Here is an 18,460-nt window from a genome sequence, read left to right on the forward strand (position 1 = left end):
TTGAGAAGAATTGGATGAAGGCGCCTATGTGAAATCCTAAGTACAGGCATCAAGTTGAATTAATGCCAACACTATTCAGAGATTAATTTGAGTGCTGAAAAAGAAATAATAGACTGTAGCATAACTCTGTTTACTGAATCATTTTTTTTTTTTTTTTTTGCATCAAAACTAAAGCTATATTACAGACGTAGCAACAGGCTTTTTTTTTTTTTTTTTTTTTTTTCTCTTGTGAGAGAGAGGTGGGTGCATTTTATAATTCAAGAGAACGATACTGGTAAAACATAGAAAGCTGCTGTGTATATTCCCACACTGTGTGTTCTTAGTAAGCTTTGCCCATCTTCTTCACCGATCGATTTTTATAATGTGATAAGTTCTAGTTTCAGCATACGGGGTAAAGTTTTCCCATTTGCATCTCATTATTATGTATGTGTTTTGAAAAAGGCGTGGAAGGCGCTGAAAAGATTTATAGTCTCGCCTCAGGGATATTGTAGAAAGGTTTCCTAATGATTTTGTGGATGGATAGATTATGTCGCATTTAACACAGCCCATTCAAGCACTGAGCAGGGTTAGGGATGACTCTCTCTAGACTGTGATGACAGTGATGGCACCTGGACTTGTTCAGTGCTGGGGTGGCTCCGCTCAGCTGTTCCTTTTAATTCCTCAAATCCCTGTTCCCATAATTCACTGATTTGATTTTTCATCTCCGATATAACCTGAAGACTAAATAAACGTTTAGTAAATAAATATTATACATATCACGCACGTAATTTAAAAGTTTCTAGTAGCTGCCTTTCAAAAAGATAAGTTTAAATTTAATAAGCTCTTTTATTTAAAAGTACAACCAAAATATTTTATCAACACATAATCTATCAGTTATAAAAGAGATATTTAACATTCCATTTCTCATATTGAGCTGGAAATCACAGGCACACTTTATGGACTATCTCGGTTTTAAAAACTTAAAACTCACAACACGGAAAACAAAATAGAATAAGCCACCCCTCATATCACTTCATCAATTTCAAAAGTTATTGTGTGATTGATCAGAGATTTCCCACCAGTGTGAATGCTGAGACACTGTAGTTGATTGGCTCTGGGGAAAAATATGACTTTACATTGCATTGTTTTACCACCCTGTCTTTGCTTTCCATCAGCCTTCTTGTGAATTTCAGATGTCACTGTTAAAGCATCCCTCACTGTTCTTAGGGCTCCCACACTGGTGAACTCATGGTCTCCTGCCCTGTATGGTTGTTCCTTACTAGGAAAGTTCTCAAAAGACTTTGGACTCAAATACTTTTGTGGGCTGCTTGCTGGTTGGAAACAAAATGGTCTCTTCAGAGGCTGAGCCAGGTCAGTATTCCAAATCAAATATTCGGTACTTTTATCTTTTGTTAGAAAGAAAGAAAGAAAGAAAGAAAGAAAGAAAGAAAGAAAGAAAGAAAGAAAGACAAGGCTGGTTTTTGTTTTATTTTGTTTTCTTTTTTCTTTGGGTGGGTAGAGAGCTCAACAGGCCCTGGGCATGCCTGTCATTGTGGTACTGAGCCATTAAGAGAAAGTCAGTTTAAGAAAGGACTTGAACAGCAGCTTGTCTTCTGAAGTTCCCTCCCTCCCTTCCACCCTCTCTTCCCTTTTTTTACTCATTTCTTTCACTTAGATGAGGAAACCAGGCAAAACTCAAACTCTACTTTTACTTGATATTAGTGGCTTTTTAGGTATTTGTATGTGAGTAGCAGCTGTCGTTATTGACTACTTTTATGTGGAAGGCACAGGACTAATAAATACCTCATCTAACCCTAGTGAAGACTACATCAAATAGCTATCTTCATTGCCATTTGTACGGGTGATGCTGTTGGCTCACTTGAGAGCTCACAGATGTCCACCGTATGAGTCTCAGGGCCATTTTTCTGAAGAAGCAGACCTCATTTCCAAACCAAGTCAAATGTCACCCTTTGATTCAAAAAATTTTTTTTTTTTTTTTTTAAGCAAAGGTAAATATACTAAAATATTTGATTCGGAAAATTTTTTTGTTACTTAAGAAGAACATACATATAACACTTAATCCCATCAATAAACAAAAGAAAGATCTAGAAAGTTAAGTGGTTTTCTCCAAGGTCAAACAAACAAAGCCCAGACATTAAGCTCTTTTGTTTCAGTTTCTTAATACCTGTCTCACTCCTATTTCTCTGAGTGGTTTAATGATCTAAGAAGGTAAGCTTAAATTGGAATATTTTTAATTAACAGAAAGTAAACATTTAAATGTGGTGGTATAGAAGTATTACTGGCTCTTCTTGATATATTTGGTTCTTTGGCTGAGCTATAATGTCATCCATGAAAGTCAACCCTTATCGAAAGGGTTGAGACAAATTCATTTTCCCTGATGGGTCACACTCATGTAACCAAAGCTGACAGCAAAAAGGAGACCATGACCACCATGTCCTTGCTGGCACCAAGTGCAGCCAATCTTGCCTTCTAGCTATAGCCAATCCTGCCCTCCAGCTGCATGGACTAGAGTCACCCATTTTGATGACTACTGAAATGGAATTATGGGTATTGTAGTTTTGCATGTGCATGAGCCTGCTTTTTGCTTCTTATGGCCTTCATGGGGTTTATGTACTTTTGGGTAGGCAGGCATTCATTCATTTTCATTTTTTGAAGTACTCAAGCCTTGATAATAACAATAATTAAAGTAGAAGGAAATGTGCTTATTCACCATTAGTTATTATTGAAAAAGTTTGTGGCGATTTATTAGTCTTAAAAGTAAAATAGCACAGCTGAGAGATGGTTTCCAGGAGGCTTCAGAACATGACACATGCCAGCAAAATACTCTGCCCAAAGCTTTGGGTGGTCCTTGGTGATGGATGGATGGAGGGGACAAAGGACACACGGGCTGAAGATACCCAGGGCAGAGATCTAGGTTGGACTTTCTACTTATGTAGCTGTGGGGAAACCTATTTTTAGGTGTTCTTGGTGGAGGCAGGCCTCTGAGTATGGAGGATAGAATGTTCTGTCTGGGCAGTAGAGACTTTTGTTGTAAAAGTAGGCGAGGAAGCAATCTATTCTGGTTAACAAAGCAGGGCCTAGACTCTTTACAAAAGAAGACAGAGAGTACAGGTTGGTCAGCATGGAAAGTCAGCCTGTTATACAGGCTCTCCGCGGACCCAGAACTCAATCTCCCATGAGCCCGTTGTTCACTCTTCCTTTCCATTGGTCGCAGGAAGATAGGAAGTTAGGGACGTCATGCTAGCACACGCCATTGTATGGAGCTAGGTGGTACTGTTCTGAGGCATTGTCCTGACTGAGGTTCACCACATACCTGTTCTCTTCCCAGTCTTCCGTTACTATTACTCTGTATCCAGTTGCTTATAGCAATTGATCAACCTGAAGGGAACCTCTAAGCTGGGTGATAATAGAAGATACTGAAATATAAATAGCATACCAACTGCTAAAAAGGATCAAATGTACAAAGAAAATGGTTGGACAAGAACGCTATAATCCCCAGGACCAATCAACTATCCATCCTGCACTATGGCCCCAATTTAATACATATCCTAATAATGTTATGCCGATATACAGGTATATTACCTTCTTTTCTTCCTTTGCATACAGCAATCTTACCTGATCCTCTCCCCCGAAATTTACATGGAAGTTTTCTTTTATTCAATACAACAGGATTTTTATTTAAGAAGCATGACTATGATACTAACAGAGAAGAGGGTTACTTAAAATTCTGAATAAATGCTACAAAGCCCTTTCCCTTTTACAAAATCTTAACCTTAGGACTCAGTTTCTTTCTTCAATCTTCTCTCAATAACACTGCTTTCTTATCTTTTGAAAACCAAATCACACCTTGGTACATTATATTCTATCTCTATGCAGATGAAACTAAACAACCACAACCTTACCTGTTATGTGGTTTTTAGACTAACTGTTCAAACACTGGCTCTGTTTTTCATGTGACTTAATGTCATGTGGTTTGTAGTGTGATAGGTATCAGTTCTCCTGCGTTATTTTTCTAGAACAGTTAGTAATTAAATACTCATAAAAGGGAAAGTAATGAAGCTGTGCTCTCTTCCACACACTGGTATGGATCTTGTGTATGAGCACCTACCCTGGCGTCTATGACTTAAGATGTTTGGGTTCACTTTGTGCAGAGCTTTTCCTGATTCGGTCACATCTGCCATGGTGTTCACACCATGGCATTCTAGAATTGACAGGGAGGGATCTTAGACATAATTGAATCCATCTCTTTTGAAAGATAAAGAGACCGAGGCCCAGCGTCAGTGAATGAAGTACCTGTAGTCACATTGTGACCTAGTGACACAGCCAATGAGGACTGGGACTCTTTTCTTTATCCTCTTCCTTATACTTTGAGTGACCTCACTTCTCAGGTAGACTTGAGCCTCCAGCAACCACCTGAACCCTTCCAGCCCTGGTCTTTGTCTCCCTATTCCTCTTTTTATATTCCTTATGATCAAGATCACTGGCCACATGTAGAAAGAGGAACTTCCAGGGAAGGCCTGGGAAACTACAGGGACATTGGGTCTAATTGACACATGGTGAAGTTTCCACTTCTGTGGGTTCTACTCCAGGGAGAGGAAGCTGGGTTGTTCCCCTGTGATATCTCAAAGTTCCATCTCCAAAAGGGGCAGTATCACATGGTCCTCTGTGTAGGCAGCTCCATGTTTGGAGACTGGTTGTTTTGGAAGGTCACTTTGCAAGTCACTGTTTTGATGGGTGTCTGTAATAGAAGCTTCTTCAAGAGCAGGGTTGACTGATTCTTCTCTGACTGTGCTGCAACCCCACTCCCCAGCCAATAGACTCTAACTGTCCCCCAACTCTGTTCCACAGTCAATAGGCTCTAACTGGACCCCAACTCTATTCCACAGTCATTAGGCTCTGCCTAATAACTGTTCTTACTCTTTAAGTCAGATAATCCTCACCTGTATGCTGAAAGGGAAGGAAAACCAGGAATAACAAGCAGATGCCTTATGTAAAAGGTTGAAATTTTAACCCTCCCAAGGATTATTACGTTTTTTAAAGAGTTTGTGTCTAACTTGATAAAAAAAAAAAAAAAAAAAAATCTCAGTGAGAAAACAAACCAGGAATGGTAGTGATGCCTGAGGCAAACTTGTTCTACCTCTGGTCTCTGAAATTTAGGCTTGAGAAGGTTTCTATGAGATGGAGCAGTGACTCCTCTCAGTGTTGGACCAGACCTCCCAGCCTAAGGACAAAAGATGCGAGACTTTATCACAATGGCTTCCTCTTAAATAGATGAGGAGTATTTCGAGGATGACTCCAGAAGTCAGGGGCTGTTTTGACTTGTTCCATCTCATGTTTGTTAAGAAGCTAAGGCCTTAATCCTACATCTTTCTTTTCCTAAAACAACAACAACAAAGGTTAGTCTTCTTTTGAATATATAAGTGATGCATGTTTATCTAAGAAAATTTGTAAATTATGGACAAACACTAAAGCAAATTAATACATGTTTACAGTGTCCTCAACACAATGAACATTCTCTACATACTTTCTCTACCATCTCTCTTCCTGCCAACTTGTCGACATGTGTGTGTACATTTTTAGCTAGAATTTTTATGTTTATTATTGCTTTAAATCTAATCTGAAACCTCACTATATTTAAAATAACTTCCCATAATGCTACTGAGTATATTTGGTAGGATTTTTATGGGAGCATTGATGCCATGCGTATAAACACTGATTTATAATTTTCTAAGTAGGCTACCCAAGGTTGGGTAGTTACATGACATTCAAGTTTTCAACAATTTGAATGCTACAGCATTGTTTATTTTCATACCGAGAATCTTTGTATGCACTTTCCTATTATTTCTTTGGATAATTGTAAAATTCAAATTTCTGAATCCATGGGACTATCCATTTAGAATCATCTTGACACATATTACCTATTTTCCTTTTAGACAAAAAAAATGTATCCATTTGTAACCATATCAAGTATATGGGATATCTATGTTTTTGTATGTAGTTGTAATAAGCGACAGTCTATTCTAGATGTGTCATTCTTTGCTAAGGAAATTTCTCTAAAAACCCCGTGTCTGAGTTGTTAATATCAAGTACGATTTCATATAGTGCACAAAATTTAGCTCAGACTTTCAAGGCAATTGCTGGTCAGTGTGATAATACATTTATTTGCCTCCACATTTGGATATGCACCTTTTAGTTTGCTAGAGTAAAATACAAACGTCAAGGTATGGAAAAGGAATATGGACAAAAACAAACATCCACCAAAGCTTCCAAAATTGTCTGAGATGATCCAAAAAGGAAAAATACTACTCATTTCTTCCTCCTCCCCCTCTTCTTGCTATTTGTAAAGTACAGTTCTCTCCCAAAAAAGGCAAGATTGGGAAAGCTGGTAAGCATAAGCCCCAACTTTACACTAACTACCAGGGACTCAGTTGGGTTATATTTGTCCTTTTACATTTAAACCATTTATATACCCAATTTTCCCTCATCCTCACTAAATACGGGTAGTAGGATAAAACATCATTTTTTACTAAATTAAATATCATATTTTGGGGGCACAATAGCACTCTAAATTTTAATAACCCACATTTAAAAATATGCAATATACCTTATTTTTGATTCCAGGAAATAATACTAGCAAATATGCCTGTTAAGCATTTCTTATCTAAGCAATTATTCTGAACACTATAGATGAATTAACCTGAAATAATTACGGTAAATAAAAATATCTGTAGCTTCACAAATATGTCCAATTTAAACATTAGACAACGTCAGATTTTAATCAATGCTTTATTGTCTCTTATGTGCATTTCGAGGAAGCACAATTCTTTCTTGTGCTTAAATTAGTCTAACTGACTACAGCTCAGATTAGTTTTCATGTTATTTTTGGTTGTTATATTAAAAAGAAAGCCAAAAGCACATTTTGAGGTCTAAGTTAAAATTGAGGCTGGCTCTGTTCCATAGGTCTCCATAGAAGGTTTTATTGGGGATGAGAACTGTGTTGTTCAACATGTCAATCAAATCTTGTTTATTACAAAAAGAAAAATGCAAACGTTACCAGGCATTCAAAGTTGTCCACACACTCTGCTCTCGTCCATTTGTTTCCTTGTAGGATCTTTGCTCCCTTGGACACCACCATCACAGTTCCTATAAAATCTAACTGAGTGTGAGAGTATTTACGGAATAGAGACCTCTGTTACAGTCTAGCTTGCCTACGAGCCTGGAGCCTTATTACAAATGGTCTGAGCTTCAAACTAGAGTCCTAAAGTCTGTACTCAGAAAGTGAGGTGGGGGTGTCAGGATCAAGGGCCCTCTAGGAATTAAAAGCAAACAATTGCCTGGCTTTTAGCAATGATTAACTCCACAAATGTTAGTGATTCTTCACAGGGCTCTGTTCATTCTGGAAGAACGCTCCAGGCAGGTTGAAGTCCTGGGAATATTGGTTTCCCTTTGTATATATATCTTTGCAGAGGTGGTCTCATGGGTCTTTGCGAGTTCTTTGATTTGGGGTTAGACTATTATTCTTCTGCGAAGGACTGACTAAGATCTGCGTGCCCATTCTGGCATGTGTATTTTTTCTCATCTGTAAAGTTAGCATATAGCTTCTCTGCAGGGAGCATTCTGAGGAGAACATTGATTAACATGTCCCAGAGTATATGCTGATCTTATTGCCTCACTCACATGAGCTTGGATGTCTATGGGTTCCCCTCTCTGCCTTTCTTCTTTAAAGAATTCGGCCTCCAATTTACTCTCATGTACATTACTGCAAGCTTGAAGAGATAGGGGACAAAGAAAATTATGCTATTAGCCTTCTCTTTTGAGATTTCTTCCCTGTTAACAGGAAAACTCTGCCATTGGAATTCATGCTCTCTTGTGTGGTGTTTGTGGTATTTCAATTAGAATATTCTGGCTTGCATGATTGTCTTTTCTTTTTAGAAAAAGGCTGTTACATAATAGAGAGAGGGTATGAAGAACACGAGGAAAAGCCTATAGTCTGGGGTAGAAGTAGGGAAGGGAACACAAACATGCCATCAAATACATTCTGTATTGAATGGAATTCTCTTTCTCCATTTCCCTTGACACTATGCCCCCAACACACACACACACACACACACACACACACACACACACACATCAACTTAAAGGATAGTTTTTCCAGCTTCCAGCAACGGTGGGATCTTGGAAAACACATTAACTGATCTACTGATGGGAGGGGGGTGTTCTATGGGTGCAGGATATCCTCTGTGTAGATACACAACAGTACGGGCAGCCAAAAGTGTTACTAAATATCACTTCATTGTTTTGTCAAAATGTGGGTTGATTTGGACATGACTTATGATGCTCAGCATAGGAACCTTGTCCCTCGGCATAACATGTTTTAAAGAATAGAAAAGGATTTTGAACAAGGTGAGACTGCTTTTCATATAGAAAACGACTCTTCCATCCTTAAAGCTTAGTATAAACTTGTCCATGTTTGTATGATATGTCTTTTTTTTGTACACAAGGTAAAGTTTCCATAGACATTTGTTGATTGAAAGCAAATGTTTGGAAATCTCGAAGGCAAAGTTGTGGAAGGAGCAGAGAGGCAGGCTACAGAGAGAGCAACAGTAGTCAAGGCAGAGGGAGAATTAAATATAGAAACTGCCTGGGGAGCCAGGAAAACCCAAGGTTGGTGAGCAACTAACAATTTAAATTCTCCTGAGGAAATTAAAAAAAAAAAGCTGGATAGGAGATGATTTTTAATCTGAAGAGTTAATTAACCAAATGATAAGACTTCTAAAATGTCCTTCTCATTAGAGTTGTAATCTTGAAGCCTGAGAAACTATTAGAAGTTATCCTGACTTGTTCTACAAATCAGTTTCAAGTTGACTTATGTGTCAGTGGAAACGTGAGGCCAGAGAGCAGTATGTCTTTGTTTATCAGCCATGGAGTGTCTTTATCCTCACATAGCCTCATTATGAAGGCAGAGGACAGAAGAGCTGCTTTAAATATACCTGGAGCTTCATGGATCTGCTGATCTGATCTGATTTTGATTTTTTTTTTTTTTTTTTTTTTTTGTCGAAGTAGAATTAGGTGGCCAAAACAAAAACCAAGAAAAGAACACAATTCAGTGTGAGTAGGTTAAAAATTGCCAAACAGCAACACTGAAGTGATCTAGTAAAAAGAATGTCTCTCAAAGGTGTGAACAGGATTTTTCAGAAGTATGGTGGGTGCCTAAGAAATGAAAGAAGAGAAAAAGGGAAACCAAAGTGTCGGTTGCCATCAGGAGGCCGTGATGGCTTGATAATAATTAATAACCATTGACTCCTTGTGGCCAAGTGGCCGATATTATTTCACAGTTGACTGTGTGGAGGGGAGAGCCAATGACCTTTGTCCTGAATTTTAATAGTTTACTGAAGTTTTGCATTAAGTAAAAATCTAATTGGAAAGAAAATTAGTGTTTCTTTGTGGAAGTACACAGTAGAGGTACTAATTGCATGTAGGAAGTGTTCCCCAAGGTTGCCTTTTTTGGCTTTTTTTTTTTTTTTTGAATTACAAGATTAAATCTACAGGACTTTTCTGCTGTCTGTGAGTGGGCAGTTGTAGCAGTGACGTGCGTTCACCTAATTTAAGATGTCAAAACTGTTGGTCCTCATGTTCTATTCACTGATGACAAACTGTCTATTTCATCCCACAATTCAGACATTTACCAGTACCTTGCTGTAGACCTCAGGGCAAACAGACCCCTTATACAGGATTTGAAGTAAGTAGCAGGCTGGTGGGCCTTAATTTGTTGATTTGTATTTCTTTCACGTTGCTGTTGGAGCAGCTGACTATGTAAACTGAGAGAAGTCACCTTTCTTGTAAGGGGACAGACAATAAAGAACACACTAAATTAACCTCAGTGGAATAGGAATTTAAATGGATGGTGCTTGATAAATTATATTTTGGTGTTTGGGCAGTTTTTTTCCCCTAAATTACTGTCAAGCAAAGGAAATGAGCTGATTTTTTGGAAGTCTGTGAGGTTTGAGGTACTGTGAAAATATGTTTTCAAAGATAGCCTTTGTATTTCTTGCTGTTGCTGGAAGGGTTAAGTCTGAACACCCTAGTGTTATGGAGAGCTTTTCCTCTGTGTCCAGTGCTGGGAGTTTGTTATGTATTCAGTATGCAATGTCATAATAGAAACAGACGCACCCATGTTAGTTCTCATTGTCTCAAGGTACACACACACACACACACACACACACACACACACACACACTCTCACATACACTCTCACACACTCACACACACACTCACACACACACACTCACACACACGCACTCATACACACTTACATACACACACTCACACACACTCACACACACTCACACACACACTCACACTCTCACACACTCACTCACACACTCACTCACACACACACTCACACACACACTCACACACACTCACACACACACACAATACTAGTAAGCAAAGCTCCAGCAGTAAGTTTCTCTGCTGTTACCATTTCAGTGTTTTTCCTTCATTCCCTGAACATTCTTGATTTCAAAAGCAAACTGTACAACCCAGGGCACCAGGGTTGGAATCCAATGTTTATTCAAAAAGGCACCCGGAGGCAGAGGAAGAAAAGGCTACATGTAGGGGGAAAAAAAAAAAAAGGCAGCCGAGAAGCTAAGCTGGGTTTTGGCAAGGCAGCAGCAACTGTATTTACTAACATTTGTTCTCGGGGAGCCTGTGAAAGCAATGGAGAGAATCGTGAGGGTAAAGTAAGAGGGTAGGGTTTTGTGGCTTGCTCTTCTTATAGGGAGCAAAGCCAGCTGCAGTAGCAGTTCTGGAGCCTGTATGAGACAGCTGATTTTGGGTGGAGGAGTTTGTTTAGACCCAAACAAATGGGGCCGTTTTGTTGACCAAACAAGAAAGGAAGAAAGAAAAAAAGAGAGAGAGAAAGAAAGAAGAAGAACAACAACAAAAACCCTATTCGCTGCTTTCAAACACTCCCCCAACAGGGAGAAAAGAATCTCATAAAAATGTATCATGTGAGCCGCTTTTGCTTGGTTCCAGGCTGACGCTGGCTCCACTTGGAAACCAGTCCTTAAAGAACACACTTATTAGGCAGGGGTGTAGTCAGGCAGCTGTCAACTAACAGGGCACCTTTACTACTTGCTTGTTTTGGGTGAACAGAAAAAAAAAAAAAAAAAAAAAAAAAAGATTGCAGGAGATTTTCGCTCTTGTGTGACCAGGGCTCCAGCTTACACTTGGTGGCATTCAAAGCTGGCTTTAGTCACAGTGTGATGCTCGAAACCTCCCAAAGGCCAAGTGCTTCCTTCCTGCCTTTCTTCTATTTCTTTCTTTCTTCTTCTTTTCCATTTATTTATTTATTTATTTATTTATTTATTTATTTTCTTCTATGCGTTACTTCACTGAGGCAGAGGGCTGCCTTGGAGTGACGTCAGGAGTTTGAGCAGCAAGCTGCACAGGAGAAGGGAGGCTGGGTGAGTGACAGCCCAGCCTACTTTTTAATAGCTTTGTCATGTGACTGGGGACTGTAGTAAGACAGGTGCCTTCAGTTCACTCTCAGTAAGGGGCTGGTTGCCTGCATGAGTGTGTGCTGCCTGTCAGAGTGGATTGGAGTTGGAAAAGCTTGACTGGCGTCATTCAGGAGCTGGATGGCTTGGGACATGTGCAGCCAAGACTCTGTATGGAGTGATATAGAGGTGAGCTGGGGCTGGGCATTGCAGGACCGGAGCTTTCCTCAGATGCAATGATTCCTGGAGGGGGATGGGCTAGGGTAAAGGAGGGGGACTTAGAAAGTAAGGCGGTGGTGGCGGGCGGCGGCGGCGGCGGCGGTGGCAGCGGCGGGAGCCTCTGCTAGGGGAATCTCAATCTTATCTTAACTCCAATAAGTTTGCTATTTTAAGGTGGCTCTGAGATGCCTTGAGCAAATCAAAGCTTAGCTGCTGTCATCAGTATCTGTAGCAGTTAGAAACTCTTTCCATGTGCCTTTGGCTCTGTTTCTACTCATATGCAATATTTATGCTCTAAGATATTGATATGAATCAGGAGCTGAAGTCTTCCCAGTGCTCAGTGGCCTGCTTGGGAAAATGCCACTTCTATTAATAAGAAAATGAAGATAAACATTATAATGGATGTGTTCAGAGAGAGTCCGTTTTGACTCTCGTCGGGATTTTTGTTTTTCTGCCTTCCTCTCTGTGTTCATTAAACAAGAGAACTTACAAGATCCCAAATAATCCTGCTGGGGCTGAGCTAGACTGCTTTTCCCACAGAACACGAAACGACGGCGCTGTTTTCCTTTAAAACACTTGTGTGTGTGGTTGACAGGGTTGGCTAGCGAGTTGAGGGAGAGAGAGAGAGAGAGAGAGAGAGAGAGAGAGAGAGAGAGAGAGAGAGAGAGAGAGAGAGAGAGAGAGAGAGAGAGAGAGATCCCAGCCTTAAGAGAGCAGGGCTTTCTGTTTGCTTCACTGGCCAGAAACCGAATGGTTAAATCTTTCTGTACCACGGAGAGCTGCCTGAAGCTGGGAGAGAAGGGAGTTTATGCAGACCTTGTGTGTGGAGCTACTCAATGCTTGTGTAAAAATAGACCGCAATACATCAATTCCACAGTCTCTGCTGGCTACAATTCATACAGGGGAGGGAAAAAAAATCAGCACGAGCAGTTTCCTCGTAATCTCCGGAGTCCAGCTAGGGACAGAGGACCTCGGCAGGCGTGTTTGCATTCAGTGCAATGGAATGTTCTCCGAAAGTTTGGGCAAGTTGGAGAACAAGTGAAACTTTTGTGGACTCTGGTGAGATGGACCCGAATTGAATTGCGCGGAGGATAGGAGCTGCTAACTAACAATGGTGCTTCCTCCCCGTAGCGGGGGCACGTAGGGTAAGGGGGAGGGTCAAGTGCCACACGTGATTTGATTAAATAAGATGTCCGTGTGGTGCAGCGATACACATCTAAAGTGAAAATGATTTGGCCAGGCTGCCCGCGAATGCATTTTTCCTATCTAGCCAGGCGTGTCCTGGGCTCTTAACTCTTTGCTGGGTTTGGCTCCCTTTGCCTTCCCCTGGGTTTGGCAGATCGGATTTGAGGGTTCTAATTATTCTTGTCTTGTTGTGGCGGAATAGATACGGATAATTCATGCGTTCTGTGGCTATTGGGAGCCTGAGTTCTAAGTGGCTTCAAAGTCCCAATCGCTGGAGTCGCCGTGGCTGGCTGTCTGGCTGGCTCAATGGGTCTCCTCCATTCACTTCCTCCATTTACTTTCATTTTTGCGGCTTGTGTGTCCTGCTGCTGCTCAAAGATTGAAGAGCTGATCTAAAGGAAATGGAGATTTGCCTCCACGGGTCAGAATTCCTGCAGTTGTTTGCAAAGAAGCTTCCCAGCCTTTCACAACTATCCCTTTAAGTTTGTTTGTTTTTCTTATGGAGGAGGGGATTGGGGCTCATTGTCCAGACTTAAGAGTGAGGCTTGGGTCAGCTGTGACTGGCCAGTCAATGGTGCATAGTAGACAGCCAGCTGCTAGAAACCTGTGCCTTCGTGGCCTTGGCTCCGGGAATCACGCAGCAGGTAGCGTGGGCAGCTTTCATTTTTTGAATCATTAATGTTTACTGTCATCTTAAAACCTATTATGCCCTTTCGCACATAATGACAGGACAGTGCATTGGCTAATAAAAGCCCAAACCACCAGAGCTACCCAGAGTCCCCGAGTTTCACAGCTTAATGGAGGTGACGTTACAATAAGGTTGCTAAGATTGATAGAGACAGTTCACATGACACACTTCACCAAGACTCATTCTCCATCCCTCCTCCGACTTCAACTAATGTTTTCATCAGAAGATTCTTTTTTTTTTGTATTAATATAATTAGTACTGCAGAGTCCACTCTCTTCTCTCTCTCTCTTTAAAATTTACCATCAGTGGCGCCAAAACCGCTGAAAGGTTAATGGAGAATTATACTTAATTATAATGAATCATTATCATCCATGCAGTTCAGCTAATTTATTGTCTGCTCCTTAACTAAGGGAAAAGTCTGTTGGGGTGAAATAACGTACAATAATTAGCCTTTTGTGTTTAGTGACTGCTCCAGCCTCTTAAATCTTATTGTAAAACTAAGGCTACAGTTTGTGAAGTTTGCTGTCACAGTTGCAAAGTGGCGGGAGAATGTCTGTGTAGTTTCAGGGACACACCTGTTACAGGTGTGTAGGGGAGCCATCAACAGCAGCGCGCCAGACAAGGGCAGCGACCGGGCTGAGCCTGCTAAGTCTTCCGTCGTCTGAGTCCAAACGGGACTTAACCGCAGGAGCAGGAGCTTCCACAAAGGTGTTTTAAATCAGTGGGACAATGCCATCCATACTCAGAAGCACTGATTTGATCAGGTTGTCAAAATGGGCAAATCGCAAACACTGTTTTGAGCCATAATGTAGGAATAACCGTAACAGTGTGAGAGAGAAATAGAGGGTGGGGGAGGGGAGGAGGGGAGGGGAAACCCAAAGAAAGAGAATATTAAAATAACAAGTTGGTCTTAATCTGTTCAGTAGTTGTCAAGTTATATATTCATATGTATGTATGTATGTATATGCATGTATATGTATTCTTGGAAGTTAAAGAGTCTTTAGTCTTGCTTAGAGATAGTAGTTAAAAAGAGATGGCAAGAAGCTGTCTCCCAGCAAGTCAATGTGACAATTTACTGTTCCCAAACAAGCTTTCTGTGCTCCAGGACAGGGGTTTCAGCCGTAGGTAGCTCTGGCAATCTTCTGCCTCAGTTTTCTTTTGGATGCTATCTTTGGATTTGGTGGTTCAGTTTTTAAAGGAAGCCTCCACCCATGACATCCATGGTTTCCTGCAGTGTTGACAAAGTTGCCCCCTTGTCTCTGCACTGGTGATGTTGAGGAAGGGTTAAGAAAAAGGGTTTGTGCTCTGAGGGTAAGCAGTGTGGTTAAGAACAGAAGTGTTAGACCCATAGCAAAACACTAATACTGTACCTGGACAAGACCTACGCTTTCCAGCCCAGCTTCCGCGTACAGATCTAGCCAGGTTTTCTGACCTGTAGACTTTGGCTGACACGGATAGGAAGAAAAGCCCCATAAGATGAGAAAGAAGACTGGGTTTTGGCAGATTTTTTCATGGCGTGGCCGCCTGCCAGCCTTTGGGGATCTTGGGGGGGGGCGGGCAGGGGGGGGCTGGTGGTCTTCTAGACAAACTGCAATGATATGCAGCCTCCGTTCCCCCTCTCCTTACCTGCTGATTCCATTACCCAGTACTGACTCGGCAGCGTGTGGCTTCGGCTCACATTGCTGCATGTGACCTGTGTAATGCAGCCTGACAGCAAGGGCGGGGTGCTTCAAAAGTAACATCTGCACAAAACTTACTCAGTTCAGTGCGCCAGCCCTACGTCCCTCTGCTGCCTGCGACCTTGGAAAGTAGAGGCAGCAAGAGGGCCCTGGGGACGTGTGGGTGCTTAGATTCAGGCAGAAGGCTGCTAAGATGGCAAAGTTGTGGTGACTCTGCTGTCATTAGACCCTGACAGCAAGCATTTCTGTGGCTCAACAATTAGTTATCCAGTTAAATGTACCATCCCATTGCTAAGAAGATCCAGTTCCTCAGATGGCAATACGTCTGGGGAAAGACAATCCAAATCCCACAAAAGGGGAAAGAAAAAAAAGCCTTCCTGATAAGTATTTAAACCTTTTAATATATTAAAACCATTTTATATCTTTATACAAATATGAAAAAAAATTTAAATTCACCACAGCTGTAATTTTGACATACCTCAATAAAACACACAATATAGCAATCGTGGTATAGTAGTTTGGTTTTTCCGCTTTTAGGTGACAGGTGATCTCTCTCTCTCTCTCTCTCTCTCTCTCTCTCTCTCTCTCTCTCTCTCTCTCTCTCTCTCACACACACACACACACACACACACACACACACACCTTGCAAAGTTTTCCCAGTGAAAGCTATAAAGGTCACATAGAAAAATAATATGAATTTTGTTCTTTAACTCAAGGAACTTGCATTTGACCTGTTAAGGATGGAGTCAGGGAACTCATAAAAAGGCAAGTGAGAGTAAATGATTTAAATAACAATTCAAAAGAGCCACAGATGAGTCAGAGGACTTGCATCATTAGTTGCTAAATGAATGATATGGCTTATAATACTTACAGGGGGTGGGCACAGAGGAAGTTTCCTTACTCTAATTCCTGAGTCCTGTTATCTCAGTGAGCAGTTGTTCATAGGGATATCCATTATATCTGATGGTGATTCCAAGGTACAAACCCACTGGCATACGCCTCTCAAACCAGGCCCGTGATAAGGACAGAATAAAATCACGTGCATCGTTAACTCTAAGAGGGGTTGAAACTCCCTGACTACAATTCTCCTGGAGGTGGGGACAAATCCTGTACCTTTCCACCTGGAAGACTCAAGGAGGCCTTCATATGAACATGGTACTTAGTTTGGATCTGGGTTTAGAATTTGGACAGGGGGAAATTAGACAAAATACTCTTGGTGGGGGGAAGCTAAGCAAATAAAGAATGGAAGGTGTTTCCCTTGGCGATTAAAGCCCGGAGGCCAGCTTTGGTGCTGCAGTTGAATTAACCAGACTTAATTCCCCTCACATGGCATTGCAGTTGAGTGAATTCCTGCCATTAGTGACCATTGTTTCTTTTCTTTTTTTCTTTTCTTTGCTGACTCCTGCAGTGTGCTGCTCTGGTTGGTGAGGACCAGCCTCTTTGCCCAGATCTTCCCGAACTTGACCTTTCTGAACTTGACGTGAATGACTTGGATACAGACAGCTTCCTGGGTGGACTGAAATGGTGCACTGACCAGTCCGAGGTCATATCCAACCAGTACAACAATGAGCCCGCGAACATATTTGAGGTAAGCATCTCATCCGTCTGGAGAGTTTAACTTCCCGCTGACCTTGCCAGGCCTGAACATACATGTGTTCTTACGTTGTTGCCCGAAGGAAATTTGTTGTCACAGCTTGAGTTCCTGCGTTACGGAAACATGATGTTTGGGAAACGGTGCTTTTTAGGATTAAGACACTAAGGACCTACAGCAGAGTGTGCTGAGCTGTGTTGAAATACAAGGGTTGTGAAAGCTTTGGGGGTGAGAAAGACTAAAATATGATGCTGTTGACTCCCTTCTGTTCCCACAGAGAGGGGCCTCGTAGCAAACGGCGCCTAATACAGATTAATACAGAAGAAGACATTTCTTTTCCACTAAGGGGTTAATGTCTGTCGATGTTTGTTTTACCTTGTAGGTGAGCAGTTTTGATTATTGCTATTATATTATTGCTCCATACCCCTAATTTTCTCGCATGATGGAAAATTTCTAAACTCAAAAAAAAAAAAGAGAAAGAAATCTAGTATGTACTTATAAATTAGTCAAAATTCATTTACCTTTCAGTGGTGAGAATTACCTCCCAGACTCCAGACGCCTATTATGAGCCTACCCTATAATAAAGAATGTTAATCTACTCCTATTAAAGTGTTACTCAGAGAAACGAGGTTCACTCTCACAAGATTGGGACTCATTTACTTGAAAATAACTCATTTCTTATAGTGATAAGCATTCAGTGAGTGATGTGACAAGTGAATCAGGTGCAGATTGTCAAATCAACTAGTTTTCAGCATCAAAATCAACATCAGTACCATCATCATCTAACAGTTTCCGAGCCCCTGAGTGCCAGGCTACACACAGAACTGCTGTTAGCCACTGGTCAGTACATTGCTGATTGCCTTCTCACTTGCACAGTTAACATGCCCATTCTCCAAAGAGAGCACATTTTTATAATAATTCAAAGTTTTCTTTGCACCCAGTGCATAGGTGGTACTGAATAAAATAATGAATGATTGCAAGAGAACAATGATAATGCTGATGAGCAATAAATAATTAGTTACGGTGATGGCTACCATTTTGGAACACTTGCTTTCTGTTTGCCATCACACACACACACACACACACACACACATCCTTCAAAACTATATATATATAATATATATATATATATTATATATATATTCTAATTTTACACATATATGTGCCGAGTTTCAAAGAAAGTTAAGTGATTTCACCAAAATCACACAGTTGACAGATTAAGACCTAACATTGAGTTTCTAAATTTATCTGATTTTCAAAGTCTATATCATTGATAAAAATAGGGAGACAGTGATTCTTGGGTGACAGCCCAAAGATGCATCAAGCTGCTTCTTTGCTCAATATACTTAAAAATAGAACAGAATGTCTCCCTTTGTGTTGGTCTGTGTGGAGACACCGGGTGGCTGGTGAGCCGAGGTGCTTGCCAGTTCTGCGGATAGTTAAGATTCTGGAACATACCTGGAACATTACACAGGCCTTAAGAGATTGCTGCAGGTCGGAGACCCGGGGCTAGGGAGCGAGCACTGTGGGGGGGAAACTCCAAAATCCGTGGTTGGTCGGTCTTTCCCAGGCTCCTCAGCTGGGTCTTAGAGAGTTC

At 41.1% G+C, this 18,460-nt stretch overlaps 1 protein-coding gene across 2 annotated transcripts in view; it reads left to right on the plus strand.

Moving 5' to 3' along the window:
* The window catches only part of Ppargc1a (PPARG coactivator 1 alpha), a 621,117-nt gene that overhangs the window by 514,069 nt on the left and 88,588 nt on the right, over nt 1-18,460 (plus strand). The window contains exons 1-2 of one of the 2 annotated variants that reach the window (XM_051174043.1): nt 11,463-11,690; nt 16,681-16,860. In XM_051174043.1, the coding sequence (XP_051030000.1) occupies nt 11,643-11,690; nt 16,681-16,860 (228 nt within the window). In that variant the 5' untranslated portion in view covers nt 11,463-11,642. Of the gene's footprint in view, nt 1-11,462; nt 11,691-16,680; nt 16,861-18,460 lie in introns of those variants that run through there. The other variant, XM_051174044.1, reaches the window with a different exon arrangement.

This window comes from Phodopus roborovskii, unplaced genomic scaffold (assembly GCF_943737965.1).
Source record: "Phodopus roborovskii unplaced genomic scaffold, PHOROB, whole genome shotgun sequence".
Classification (NCBI taxonomy): domain Eukaryota; kingdom Metazoa; phylum Chordata; class Mammalia; order Rodentia; family Cricetidae; genus Phodopus; species Phodopus roborovskii.